Source organism: Cydia pomonella, chromosome 2, assembly GCF_033807575.1.
Source record: "Cydia pomonella isolate Wapato2018A chromosome 2, ilCydPomo1, whole genome shotgun sequence".
In the NCBI taxonomy this organism is placed as follows: Eukaryota; Metazoa; Arthropoda; class Insecta; order Lepidoptera; family Tortricidae; genus Cydia; species Cydia pomonella.
Window position 1 is genome coordinate 3,930,403 of NC_084704.1, and position 14,970 is coordinate 3,945,372.

At 37.7% G+C, this 14,970-nt stretch overlaps 1 protein-coding gene and 1 non-coding gene across 5 annotated transcripts in view; both read left to right on the plus strand.

Moving 5' to 3' along the window:
- LOC133531661 (calcium uptake protein 3, mitochondrial) overlaps nucleotides 1-14,970 on the plus strand; it is a 99,953-nt gene that overhangs the window by 72,559 nt on the left and 12,424 nt on the right. For all 4 annotated transcript variants that reach the window (XM_061870010.1, XM_061870027.1, XM_061870018.1 and 1 more), the window contains exons 2-5: nucleotides 10,868-11,006; nucleotides 12,421-12,531; nucleotides 12,727-12,774; nucleotides 12,880-12,962. In XM_061870010.1, coding sequence (XP_061725994.1) covers nucleotides 10,868-11,006; nucleotides 12,421-12,531; nucleotides 12,727-12,774; nucleotides 12,880-12,962 — 381 coding nt within the window. The remainder of the gene's footprint in view (nucleotides 1-10,867; nucleotides 11,007-12,420; nucleotides 12,532-12,726; nucleotides 12,775-12,879; nucleotides 12,963-14,970) is intronic.
- On the plus strand, nucleotides 4,813-4,884 carry Trnaa-agc (transfer RNA alanine (anticodon AGC)). Its single transcript has one exon. It is a non-coding gene; the product is annotated as a tRNA-Ala (tRNA).

Here is a 14,970-nt window from a genome sequence, read left to right on the forward strand (position 1 = left end):
CGTCAATCTTTGAATAGTATCGTATCCTTAGTATCACTCACTTGGCCTACGTGGCAATAAAATAGCAACTACATAGTTAGATGCCTTATTACATTAATTTTGAATATATTGTGTGTCCTTCACCACTATCCATACCCGTTCCCACAAATTAACCTCTGGACAAAATTACGAATCAACCCATAAAGGCTTCAAGATGACAAACGCCCCGTAAAGCACATTGATAGAGTTACAATGCAACGGATATTACTACATTACTACTTACAACCTAGTACACATGAAGAAACACTTAACACGAACTAGAAGACCTTATCTCAATGAAAATAAGATTCACAATTGAACACTTAGTGTGTTTTTGACGGTAGCTATGCGAGCGTTCACTCGGACTTACTGCATTTATCCATAAAATAGTATTACGCGATTCATTTTCGCAACATCCTAACTTAGTACTCGAGTCCTTGCAAAAACTGCCTTATTTCGTGAATCTTAAGAAATAAATTTAATAAAATGCTAATCCAATTAAGGTTGTATAGATTGTAACTCTACAATTATAATTGTTTTCGAATGACATAAAGACATACGAATGGGTCAAGAACTATGAAACTTATAATATTTTAAACAGCTCCCTTTTGCTTAAGGGACACCATGATTAAAGTACTTCTGGAATATGCTGGATTTGTTTCACAATACAACTTTTCTAATGTTACTTTTGATATATAAACAGAAAAGGAATAAGTAAGCTGCATTGAGATAACATAAAAAACGGAGAAATTTTTAAAATCACCAATGCTTATCTACGGAAGAAGCAGATCCTAGCTTTAAGTTCTGATGCGGTGTCGTACAGCTGTGTTCGTGACCCACAAATGGTCTAGGCGGAAGATCAGCGCTGACTTTTAGGTTAGCATTTATGCTGAGGCGGGACCATTTCGTGGTAAACTATTTATTTATTCTATGTTGGTAAAAACTTCTTTTGTTATGTATATTATAGTTTATCAAGAATAAATTCATGATTTCTGATGCAATTAGAAGTAATACATAGTTCTTGACCGTGAAAAAAAAGATATCGTGTTAAGTTTTTTACAGACCAAAAGTCTATAAATAAGTCACACGTCTGTTTTCCTTCACCGATACTTTAAGATAGTTCTTGGCCATAATTAACACACGCAAAGCCTCCATATTAAACTAGTCATTTATAAATAGGCTCGTTACCCGAGTAGACGTTAGCACGAGTGTATTCTTACCACTTACTTAGCCAGGTTAGTGAGGTTAGCTGAACACACTGAACAAACCAGTATCTGGGCTATTACCGCGAAACTCGGATTCCCTGTCTCTGTCATTCTAATTACGCCTTAATTGGAGTATAAGAGAAAGATGCCCGAAATGTTCGTACCTCGGTGTTGGCGGTAGGCCCTCTGCACTCTCCGAATATGCACAATTACATGCCGTTTATTGTATGCAGAGGAGTAGGCAAGGCTGATAGTGAAAGGACAGGTACTTTCCAGGACCGGCGGGAGTGTAATCAGTTATGCCGCTCGTAGGCCCGTATAGAGACATGTTCGTGAGCGAATCAAAGTGTAAACCTTTTTTAACGGCTCTTTAATAGTCTAGTTACTCCAGTTGGTCCAAGCGTTCGACTCACCCATTTTAGTTAGCAATGGAAATGACACTGGCAGTTGTCTAATACGTCGAACTGTACTCATACACCGTTAGGCGGTAAAATATGACGGGTACATAAATCCAGCCACTCTGGAATGGCGGCTGGAGTTTGAAGGTTAATGCATGTGGAAATGAGACATCTATTCGCTTTATCAGGCCTCGGGCCTGTCGTTCGTTCAGTATGGCGTGACTGCAACTGTTAATAAGTTTTGTCACTTTTAGCACAGATGGTGTAGACATGGGAACGTATATCAATAGTATATGTCGTCATATAAACCAATATATTTTGACTATATATATAAGCTGTAAAAGTTTGATAAAGTTAATAGTAACTAGGAAGCCATGAGCTCAAGACTAGTCTCCTAAAAGAACTAGTCAACCAAAGCCCTCATCTTTTCCAAACCGTACTCGCAACTGCAAAAGTACACGGCTACTTTATGGATGAATTCCATTGCTGTACATTCTGACCAACTAGATGGTCTGACCAAGTTAGAAAAGCCACCCCAGGCAAACTACATCAAGCGGCGAGGGCTACGGGAGATCGAGACCGATAGGGATAAAACGCAGTAACTGCAAAACCAAGGATCGTGACGATCCTCAGACCGACAAAGAAGAAGAAAAAGTTGTGAGGAGCAGAAATTATTGAGAGAGAGAGCCGTTCTAGTTTCTCGCTGGGACCCTATATTAACAAATAAAATACTTATGTCTTCAGCTCCACTGTGACTGTGACCGAGTTATTCTTCCAACAAGCTGACTGGACCGTTAGGTCAACAAGGGTTCTTTTCCATTTTATGTTGCAGTATCTAAAGGCCATAAAGCTCTCGTCATTGTAAAGTTGCAAGAAATTTAACTTATTTTACGCCATATTATAAAGCCGGATCACGGGAGTCCATAATTTGTTCGACAAAGCGCACCTTCAACGAAAGTGTAAGTGTGAAATACGATAGGATGATTTACTATCGATTACAGGGGATTTTCATCGCGCGTTGTTATGTGGGCGTAATGGTATTGACTGATATCGATCGATGTCGATCGGCTACTCTGAAAATTACATTTTATATTCTACCTAACTTTCGAAACTTTTACTCTTCATTGGTTAACTTCTGTATTTTATGTAGGTTATTGAGGTAATTCTTTTTCAATAAGTTCCGTAACAAAAAGGGAAAAAGGAGCCCTTGAAGCATTTTCACATTGTCCAATCGGATATATGATATCGAATTGAAGTAAAACATTATTTTCTTTTTTTATTTATTCATTCAAGAAAATTGTATGGAAAAAGGGCGGACTTTACGCCACAGAGCACTCTCTAACATCTGTCTTTCCCATTAGGATCACCTGACATCCGATACTGGATTGGAACTTCCGATAATTTCTGACATGTCAGACAGGTGTCGGATCTATAATTATAGTTTGTGTGCATATATGTGTAGGGCTGTAAGCATAATATTTGCTGTAGTGTAGTGTGCCGCTGAAGCAAGGACGCCGCGCCCCGGTACACCCCGCGGCCCGACATTGTGAATGCAGCATCCTACATCTGATATCGGATCCGATAATGTGAAAACGCTCTTATGTTGCGCCTCTGTCACTCTTTTTGTAAACTTTTCTCTGAAATAAACTATAATGAAGAAATACTTATTTCATTATTTATTACAAAATCATAGAAATACTTGCGTTACTCCAAACATAAATTGTCAATTACTTCACGCGCGAGCAAAAGAACTCGCAAACATGTCAAAGGTCAAAGGTCGCGCATTAATCATTCCACCCACAACCAAAAAGTCATATGTCTCCACACTTGTCCCTTTTTATATGGAGCGATACATGATATGTCGTTTAGTACGGGAAAACGTAAGTACTCATTGTGACAGCTAATGCGGTACAAAATATGTACAAATGTGTACAATGCCAGTGTTTCGATGTCAACCGCGGATTTATTGAGCTAGACCAGGCAGGGGCGGCTTTGGGAGGTACATCGAAGTAAATTTTTAGGATTCTAAAGGGTTTCAAGCCGAAATTCTATTACTTGAGCCTCCGTTGTGTGGCGGCGGCCTGTATCTTAACTTTAATGGGTAGAGAGGTAAACAGTTGAAATTTTCAGTTTGTAAATATATTTTTCAACATTTAGAGACAAGATAACTGACTTGAAAGTGCCATAATAACTGTTGAATTTGAAATTATAAGGAAGGAAGAGCCTATTTCCTAAAGGCGAACTTTTATAGAACAAAATCGCTTTTATAAGCTTTTATTTAACTTTCAATGTTTGTTTGTACGGGTCAAATCTTGCAAGTGAAATGTGACCCTCTTCCCGGTTTCCGATGAAGTTGATAATTTGCATATATATGTAAGTCGGGTGACAATGCACATTATGGTACCATCGAGCTGATCTGATGATGGAGACAGGAGGTGGCCATAGGAACTCTGTGATGGATGAAACAACGCAACCTAATTGTGTTTGAGGTTTTTAGAATTGTCTCGATTAAACTCGAACAGTCAGCTATAAAAGCTTGTATCAAAAGAATTTTTTGCCAAAAACATTTCATATAAAAACCAAGCATTTGCATTTAAGCGTTGCCTTTTCGTGAAGTAGAAGAATAAATTGATTAAAATAACTTTTTATTCCTCAGATGTCCGAGTAATCCGACTCTGTGTTGGTGCGCTTCCCACAAATCTATCACGATGTGTCAGGCGGCGCCGGCGCTCAGACCGGCGTGTTTATGCTAATTCCATATCGCACTACTGTTTCACAGTTATATCATGTATTGTAGTTAATAGGTATGTTTGACCATTTGTACGATGAAGGTTAATCTACTCATTCACATAATTTACCTCTTATAAACCTCCGTAATTTTTTGTCTCTTTCTAACAAACAGAAATGTCAAAATGACGGATAGGGACAATAAACGATTATCATAAGTTTTTTAGACTTGATAGACGTTTCTGAATAACGCCAGCGCTATCACTGGTCAAATGATCAGTGATAGCGCGCTGGTTCTTTTCTCAAAAAGAAGCTCTCTACACTAGTTAGTTACGCACTGATAATATTTTTATTTCCTTTTTTTATTGTAAACCTTAAAGTGCAGATGTGATGTGATGTGATGTGACGTGATCACTGATCACACATCACAGTTGCAATGGTTAAATTCGCGGTGAGTGACGGATGGTTAGCTGGTAAAATTGGTAATGCGTTGGACTAGCAATCCAAAGATGTGGGTTCGAGTCCCACTTTAGCCAGAGTTTGTACAATTTATAAGTTACGCACTTACATCAAAATGTATTATATTTAATTTTAATCAGCATTTAAGTAGTAAACTTGGTATAAAGCTATTGGTCATCTAAAAGCAATCGTGATGTACTACGTAATACTTAAATTAATATAGTACTTAATTGACTGAAACCCCAACATACTTCATTTATAAAAATACCTCGTAAAAATTATATACGCCCATAAAACAGAGACGATGTATCAAACTGCATCATCCAAGTAGTAAATCATTCAAAAACCAGCTTCCTACCGTTTCCAAGAAATCGTGAAACTGATTATAGTTTTTAATTAACATTATTTATGCTCTTACAAGTGTATAAACACCGTAACTGGATAGTAAAAGATAAGTTATGCGTTTGCAATGACGTAGGTAAGTGCTGTTTAACCAGAAACACTAAGAGACCTTTCAGACTGTATTTCTGCGCTCATAAGCTCGTATCGGCTTACGCATTGACACGCTCGCTATAATAATATTAGCTTACCTACACGATATTCTGCGTTTCGTTGCGAAGTGCGGAGCGACGGATTCGCGTGCAGCAGCGACGGTACGGTGCACGGTGGTGTGGTTTTGCCCCCAGCGCCCCGGGAATGTTCACTGAGTGGAGCACTGGCTTTGTAACTTGTATAATTAGGACAATAATGCCCGCGTACGTATACCTGTATTATGATGCATTGTCCCATCTGAGGTACATAAATTCGTAAAGTATGTCTTATTTATGGCATTAAGTTCGCATTTCTAACATTAATGTTTTCTTTCTCAAGAATTATACTCGTAGTTTTTTTAACTAGACAAAAACACATTTTATACATTTTATTTTTCCCGGTGTCATGTCCGTTCAATGTGAAAGGGCTCTTACACTCTAAAGGTTATGTCTAGTATGGTTATTTGAGTCTAGAACCGTATTGTGGTAATAAAGTAATTAAAACTAGGTAGGCTGTAAATCTATGTGATGACGGGGAATATTATCTATTGAGAAAATGCGTATGAATCAAGTAATTGATGTCTTAATGAATTTTATAATATTGCGAACATTTTAATTGAATGGTCGCGTGACTTGCTCGACGGCATTAGCTATTTGACAGTTGAATAGTATAGATACAAATATTTGGCCCCATGAGAGATAATTTTTTTTTCACTTCGATCGCGGCCGTTGCTTAGTTAGTTAGACCCCCCGACATGCACTTCAAGACAAGACAAGGCAAAGCATTTATTGCAATCTTATTAGGTACATAAAATTACATAATATGTACTCTGCAAGGGCGCAGCAATCTTATAACTAAATAACTTCACGCATCATGTGGTTGTGAAATGAACTGCCGGTATTTTGTACTAACACTTAGTACCTATTCTACTAGGCTAATACTAATCGAGAAAAATAATTTACAGACTCAGACTGTTCTTTAGCGCATGAGAAAAAGACTGTAATCCTTAAAGTCTTCCACCACCCTTGTAGCTTGGGTCCACTTTGTAGATCAGGGCCCAAATGGGCCCGAGGGCCACGGCAGGCCTCCGTCACTACCGCTTCCATTTCGCTGGCCAAAAGTTTGTTTAAAAAAAATGGAAATGTTCTCGGTCATAGGAGATTAAGGAAACTTTCATTTTGGAAACTATAAACTATAATAACTAAATTTTTACTTTGGAGACTCCTGTTGTAGATCTTCGAGGTTTAATAATCAGAGACTTTAATACAATTAACAATTAATGAGAATTACAGTAAAATGTGAATAAAGGTACAATACAAACTTAAACTAATTAAAAACTAAAAATCTATATCTAAAGAGGGCCCCTGGGGCATAGTGCCAAAGATACTGGCAGCATTTCCTCGCTGAATCGCAACGCTTATTCGTTGATCGAGGAAGCTGCCAGCTTTTTTGTCCCCTGTAACGTCAACCAGCCGTTTGGCCAAATCATTAAAAATGCTCTGAGCTCCCGGGCCCCACGGACCGAGGGTCTCGACACCGAAAGGAGCAAAGTTATAATTGGCGTCGAGACCCCTGTATTTCCTCCTTTTGAGGGTCTCGGCAGCCTCGGCAGCCGCACCCGTTTTCTTTGTAGTACCGAGGTTTAATTAATTATTTTATCACTTATTATTTTACGTAGCATTCCATAGATGGGCTTTAATATTTAAAGTTGTACCAATTTTTTTTTGTGATAGAGTTGGGAATTTTATATTATTATTATTTCTAGTCAGGTTCACAAGCTTTTTTTATTTATAGTGAAAATTTTCTACGACCGTAACAAAACGCCAAAAAAAATTTGTATGAAATTTCTGACACATTTCTTTTCTCGTATTAGGATCGAGATCGTGATTCTGAGTGGAAATAATATAAAAATTCTAAAATCTGAAATGCAAGTTGGGCGTACAACTTTAAATAGAAATGCCGAGATTCAAGCTGATTTATAAAATATTTCTTACTTATTGGTTTTAAGTGAGAAACGTATCCGCTTGATTTGCATCTGCATCTTTGGTATGTGTGATTTAATAAGAAAACTTCGGTGAGACACAGACAACGACATATAATATCAAAATATGTTCAATATGTTTGGCATGTATGATTTAACTGATTTACAACACCGTCGAAATGCGTTAAAAATGTCGTCTTTATTTCCCGTTCACCTTTAAACTAAAAATTAATTCGTTAATTAAAAGTTTTCAACGACAGGTCATGATTTCACATGAAAATACCTCTGCTTTTGTTGGCAGACAATTTTAAGGCAAGCTTTGATAAAATTGGTGATTGGTGGTGAGTTCGGGTCCTAATTATATTCAGCTAATTTTAAAGGTAAGCACTTTAGAATCATGTTACCATTTAGTATTAAGGTATCGCTAATCTAATGTAAATAAATTGCAGGGCAAGCACATTTTATCAAAGCTGCAGGCTTAAGATGGTCGCGCTTTTACCGTCTGTGAGCAGGGTAGTACTTCAGTATAACTAAGTAACAACATTAACAAGTGTGCATATAACTGAAAGACTGACACGTGCCATACGAATACGACACACAAGGCAACCAAATCCAAACTGGGCGCAGTTCTGTTTTCTATAGCTTCTATTACATATTATTATTCCACCGGCCAGCCTGATGGTAAGCGATAACCCCCACAGCCCATGATAAGTGATCACCTACACCTACTGTTATTTCAGCTATGCTATTACGATTCGATGATGTGCCCGAAACTCTATTTTGACGAGTCCTAATAGAATCATCATAGTTCTACAGACTTCGCGACATCCAGCTTTCACCAGCTGTTACAAGAATTATGCAACGAGTCATTAAGTCCAATTGGTAGACCAAACAAATACGAAGCTGAAATAGAACACCTAATTTTGGCGAGCTTCCTCCGTCGGTCTCCTGTGGTGCTGCACTATTTGGAGTAATGGGGTTCCGTGACTTGTTGTCCGTGAAGTTTCCTATTGATAATAGATAGATAGATAGAATACTCTTTATTGGCACACCTCAGTAAAAATATACAAGAAAAATAAACCATTGATATGTGATGTTGATTAATATGTGCAGTGATCTGGTTGTTAATGTCTTCTGATGTGCCATGTACCGTCGGTAAGTTTCATGGTCAAATTTCAGAAACTGCCTATTTTTCGATTAAATTCCTGAAATTTCCGAGGTTTTTGGAAATTTTCCTCATTCTGTACATCGGTACCTATGCCATAACTTTAGCATAGTCCTCACAGCGTTCATCAGTTCCTTAGTTTTCATATTCTACAAACAATACAATTGCAAGGACCTTTGATTTGCCAAATGTGTCAAATATCTAACTAATTACGCATTTGGTAAGAAAAATGATGTATGGAATTAGCAACCTTTCCTTACTTATATTTCTGTATTGTCATGTCCAAACTCCAAACAAACTCCCGAAATATAACTTTCTCTATTATAAGACAAGTATCGGTATATATATACTTAGGGTCGGCAACGCGCATGTAATACTACTGGTGTTGCAGGCGTCCATAGTCTACGGCGACTGCTTACCATCAGGCGGGCCGTATGCTTGTTTGCCACCGTCGTGGTATTAAAAAAAGGATAAAGTTTGCTTAGCGTCTGAATTTATACAATGTGTTTGTCCACGTATGTTATAGTCGAGCCGTTAACCACGTATAATACGACGAATTTTATCGACAAATCACCCCCTATACCTATGTTTTTTCTCAACCATTTTAAAACTGCAGCCCTTCAAAGTTTTATGCTGCCAAACATGACTGCACTTGGTTAATGTACCATTATCTGTCCATTTAACTATCGCACATTAAAAAAATAAAAAAACAATTCAATAGCTTATGAATTATGCCATTTATTTCAAGCATAAATGTTACAGAAAATTTTCCACAATTACTCGATAATTGATAACAAAGATCAAAATTATCTTCAAAAATTAACTTTTTTTACATATTTTTTTCGAAAACGAGGTCGTTGACCTGTACTTTTTTATTGTTCAATGATAGTACAGGACATCAGCTACAAGTTGACATCAAAATGATAGCCCTAGTTAAAACACTTCACAAGTTACACGAGTCCAAACAAGACCTTCTGTAATGGGGTCAACAGTTTTAAAATGGTCGAGAAAAAAACATAGGGGTGATTTGTCGATAAAATTCATACGTGGTTAACGGCTCGACTATACGTAGACAAACACATCGTAGAAGAACAGTTTAGTTTGGCACTTTTCTTCCGTACCGTTTATTTCGAGAAACACGGAACCATTCGCGCGTCGGTCACGCTCTGCGGTGTCGCGTTACTAAAGTGACCAAGTTCGGGTCATCCGCCGTCTGTCCGTCTGTCACTAGCGGCGGCAATTTGACACACTGAGTGTATGGTACCTACTGTTTGTGTAATATAGGCCTTCTTGCCTGAATAAAACGTTCTATTGGTAATTTAAAGATATTGACTTATTATATGAACAATTGAACATATTATTGCACTTTCCTCAAGCATATCTCATGATCCTCTTAACAATTGGCAAATGTAGGTACACGTTTGACTCCTAGATATATATTTATTAAAAATAGGAATCATATTGCCTATTTAAATATGTAGATTTGTAACATTTAACCCAAGATATACGTAGAGGGCAAACCGTAAAATCCTATTATCACACTAATACCTACATATAATGTGATTTAGATTAACACTCTCAATTCCAATACAACAGTCCAACGCAAACACTTCAAGTCAATAAAAGCCAAAACAGGGTTGCCGGCGGCAGCTCAAAGAGCAGCCCTAACTTTAAAATGAAAAGAAATACGTCTTTTATCACCCTCGTAAATCAGGGTTGTGTAATAAAATGGCAGTAGAACCGCATTGTCCTCTACTTAATAGCCGTTTTGTCACAAATATGCCGATAAATTACCGGCGAGTGCCACCCCTAAAAGGAGTTATAAATCTCGGGAAGGCTTAAGGTGTAGGGGTCAAATTTGTTTTTTGGGTGAGATACAAATGTGCCTTGTTGAGAATGCGCTAGTGAAATAAATATATCTTTCTCCCCTGCTACGACAAACACTTGAATTATTGGTGTGACAAAACCAATAATAATGTTTCTTAAATTAAATAATAATAAATAAAAAACAATCTGTTTATTTCAATAAAAGGCTTCAGTCTATTTTACATATGTCTGCAAAATCTTTAGTATGCGATTATGTCAAATTATAATTGACTTATGTATTTTAATGATGATCGTTAATAACGTTACTGAATATACAACATGTAATTTATAATTTATTCAAGATGGATCCTAAAATAATGTAAAAAATTAAAGGCAATTAATTTTGGCCAATGACATAATTGATTGCATAGATACAAAACCTTGTACTTCCTCAACCTTGTTGGCCGAATGTACTAATACATTCTATAGATCCATAATTATATTCTTAACTTTAACTCAGTACATAGTAATATTCTTATGAATACAAATGCTGAAACTCAAACTTTTTCTTTCACAGCCCGACGAGCTGGCGAAATCGGTGAAACTTACGTCTCGAGAGCGTCGATTCATCAAGTTCGCGTCAGTCGAGTACAATGGCCAGCTGTACATGACGCCTCAGGACTTCCTCGAGTCCGTGGTCGAGCAGGAACCTAGACGTAAGTACCCTCACACCCGTAGTCCCGACGGAATCGGCGAAACTTACGTCTCGAGAGCGTTGCTTCATCAAGTTCGCGTCAGTCGAGTACAATGGCCAGCTGTACATGACGCCTCAGGACTTCCTCGAGTCCGTGGTCGAGCAGAAACCTAGACGTAAGTACCCTCACACCCGTAGTCCCGACGGAATCGGCGAAACTTGCGTCTCGAGAGCGTCGCTTCATCAAGTTCGCGTCAGTCGAGTACAATGGCCAACTGTACATAAGGCCTCAGGACTTCCTCGAGTCCATACTCGAGCAGGAAAGGAACCTAGACGTAATAAGCACCCTCACACCCGTAGTACCGACGGAATCGGCGAAACTTGCGTCTCGAGAGTGTCGCTTCATCAAGTTCGCGTCAGTCGAGTCCGTGGTCGAGCAGGAACCTAGACGTAAGTACCCTCACACCCGTAGTCCCGACGGAATCGGCGAAACTTACGTCTCGAGAGCGTCGCTTCATCAAGTTCGCGTCAGTCGAGTACAATGGCCAGCTGTACATGACGCCTCAGGACTTCCTCGAGTCCGTGCTCGAGCAGGAACCTAGACGTAATAAGTACCCTCACACCCGTAGTACCGACGGAATCGGCGAAACTTGCGTCTCGAGAGCGTCGCTTCATCAAGTTCGCGTCAGTCGAGTACAATGGCCAGCTGTACATGACGCCTCAGGACTTCCTCGAGTCCGTAGTAGAGCAGGAACCTAGACGTAAGCAGACTTACTTAACCAATATAATTCAAGAAAAAAATAATCTGGCCTGCAACTGCTCGTTTTTGGCTTCTTTGGTAACGGAATTACTTTTGATTCGAATTAAGATCAGTCAAAAGCAAATGTAATAAAGTACCGGGAGTACTTTCATATTTTTATTAGATCTCAGTACAGAGGCACGTTTTTATAAGAATCGCCCTCCTCGCCGTAGCCTTCCCTTTGCTCTACCTCGTCATAATTACCTCAGTTCTCAACTAACGACACCAGAATACTTAGGTACCTGCCGTTCCTTCATGGCTGACGATGACCATATGCAATTGCTCTCCATGCAGTCCGGTTCTAACGCCCCCTGGTGTAGGTTAGCAGCCTTTTTGATTGTGTCGTCTTTCGCCAGCCTTTTATAACCTATACTACCTATATTTTATTTATTTAATCGTATGGTCTATACTGATATGCCGTCGGAAAGTTTCCAAAATTGCGAAATATCCACAAAAAATACAGTTACTTGTTAATTATATACATTTTCCGTTTCCAAAACGAATTGATATTATGCCTATGATATTTTCCAGAAATTTAATTTCGAAGAACTTTTCCAAAGTTTTTGAAACTTTCCGCAACTTGCAACATCTGTATTCCGTACCACACCACAATAAAAGAGTGATGTTTCTTATGCAGCGCGACTAAAACGACGAGTTTTGACGACGAAGGAGATCGAACAGCTGAGGGACAGCACGCCCGCCCTGAAGAAGGGCTCCCCACAAATGTTCCGCAGTTTACGGGACCGGGGTAAGACATATTAACACACATTAAATGGATTTTATGTAGTGATAATATTTATCTTTAAACGCTATTAACTTACCTATTATGTCCTATATCGATACGATGGTACTTTGATTTGACGGGCCACGAAAAAAAGGAAAGGAAGGAAAGGAAAAAGTTGTTTGTGGTTGATTATTGATAATATATTTATTTATTTTTCAGGGATTATTTCATACACAGAGTACCTGTTTCTTCTATCTATATTAACAAGTGAGTTTATTTTATTAAGTGCTCATTAATGAATTTACTAGTGTCCATTCATTCTTATATATAATGTACATGTAATATAAACTATGTATATAATGTATTTTCCAGAGCCGGCGTCGGGCTTCCAGATAGCCTTCAACATGTTCGACACGGACGGCAACCAAAGAGTAGATAAGAATGAGTTTCTAGTCGTGAGTATATTTCCTACTGTACTCATAATACTGCACAATTATAGTTCTATTATTTTAAGAAAAGTTTGTGTAATTGCGGAATCGAAGTTTTAAATCTATTATACAATTAAATAATTTATTCAGAAGTGGCCAAAATGCTGGGACAATTAAAGATGATCACGCATCGTGGCGAGCATGCAGTAGCTACTCTTGAATGGATTGCAGACCTCGTAGTCGCACCCATAATATGCACATTTTCACAGTTTGTGAATCAATTGTTAAGGCAATGAACAAGTTTTTACTGTTCTAGATGTGAATTGAAATATTTAGGATAAAAACTATTTTACATATGGTCAGGTGACAAGCAAAACTCACTCATTACCACCACAAGTTCATAGCCATAATTAATTATATTACTGCTAGAGTAAGGTTGATTTTTGTTTAATATTTTTTAGTAATTAGTGAGTTAGTTTAGTCATACATGTCATAGGTCCATGAGTAATATACGGTCAGTCATTTTGTTATACGTTGAAGTATTTTGCGTTAACAATTAGTTTACTTTTGTGAAATAAGTAGTTAGACAGGTTGAATTGAACCCGTTTGCACAGAATATTTCCAGTTTTATCCTTTTTATCCACTTGGCTTTTATTAAAGTAAAGTAATAATATAGTTGTACACTTATTTATATCTATCTGTCTCTAACTTGGGAACGGTAATAGCCGCAGGGGCGGACAAAAAGTGCGGATGACGTAAAAATGACGTAATCTTGCACACAGAATGATGTTTGAGTTTGTATTTAAACTTCCGTGTGACATGTAGTAACTAGTAACAAAGTAGTATTAGTGAAGTAACAAAATAATCGTAAATAAATCCATGGAATTAATAATACAATTATGCATTTTTTTATGAAATTACGGAAGTTTTCATTTTGTAGTTGCACCCAGGGTATGTTTGCTGCTATCATAAAATTTGTAAGGTTCATATTAAATTCACTTTGCCCTTTTTTTCTACGTTTCCGACATGTTTGGTTGTCTCCAAATGTCTTTTAATATTGCTTACCTTCGTTGGTATATCTTGATTACAGCAAGAGCAGTATACGTGTTTGTCACGTACCTCCAAAAACGGAAAATTGCCACAATATTCGAGTAAAGATGACATTTTAGAGCTTTTTCTTATACATTAGTAAATATAAATTTTTGCTAAATATAATCGTGAAGATACAATAGCTAAACAATAACGAAGTCAATTTATTGTTCATCTGATTGACAATGTGTCAGTCAAAAACGTACTTACTCATTTCAAGTGGCGATATCATTTAATAAAGAGGTTGATAAATGATAAGTGATAATTGTTTATGAAAATCAAAAATACTATTTGAAATCATCCTATGAGTGGTTTGACGTCATCCGCACTTTTTGTCCGACCCCTGGTAATAGGAATTTATATTCGGGAGGTCGAATTTTCTTTTTTCCAGTGTGTGAGATTTTTTAAAATATGACAAGTAATCATAGTATCACCGTAGATTTGATGCAGCCCTTAGTTTATTTGCGATGATGATATTTATTAATTAGGTAACAACGGGAATGCAATATTTCCAAAACTTTGTATCTTATGTTTGCTTTGGGAAATCTCACATCAGCCAACGCTTATTAATTTATTTTCCTGGGTTTACATGCAAGAGATAGAAGGTTTAGATTTAATAGGGACCCGTTGGTATCTGATTTTTATCTATCTTGTCTTTGACTATTTTTTATGAAAGGCACCCTCACCTCTACGTAATACTTTAGTACTAAGCTAAGGTCAATGTGGATAAGACCGACATATGTATAAAAATTTTGACTGAGAAGACCGTCACAAGGCAAGAACTGTCGTATTTGTATACGTACTTCGCCTTAGAGGCACAGTCAGAAAGCTCCTTCTGCTCTGCCGACCGTCTGTAAGTGGAGTACTTATACATACAAATGCAACGGAAGAGTTTGTAGACGGTTTTGCCTGATATTCGGCCTACTCCACATTCACCTTAAATCAT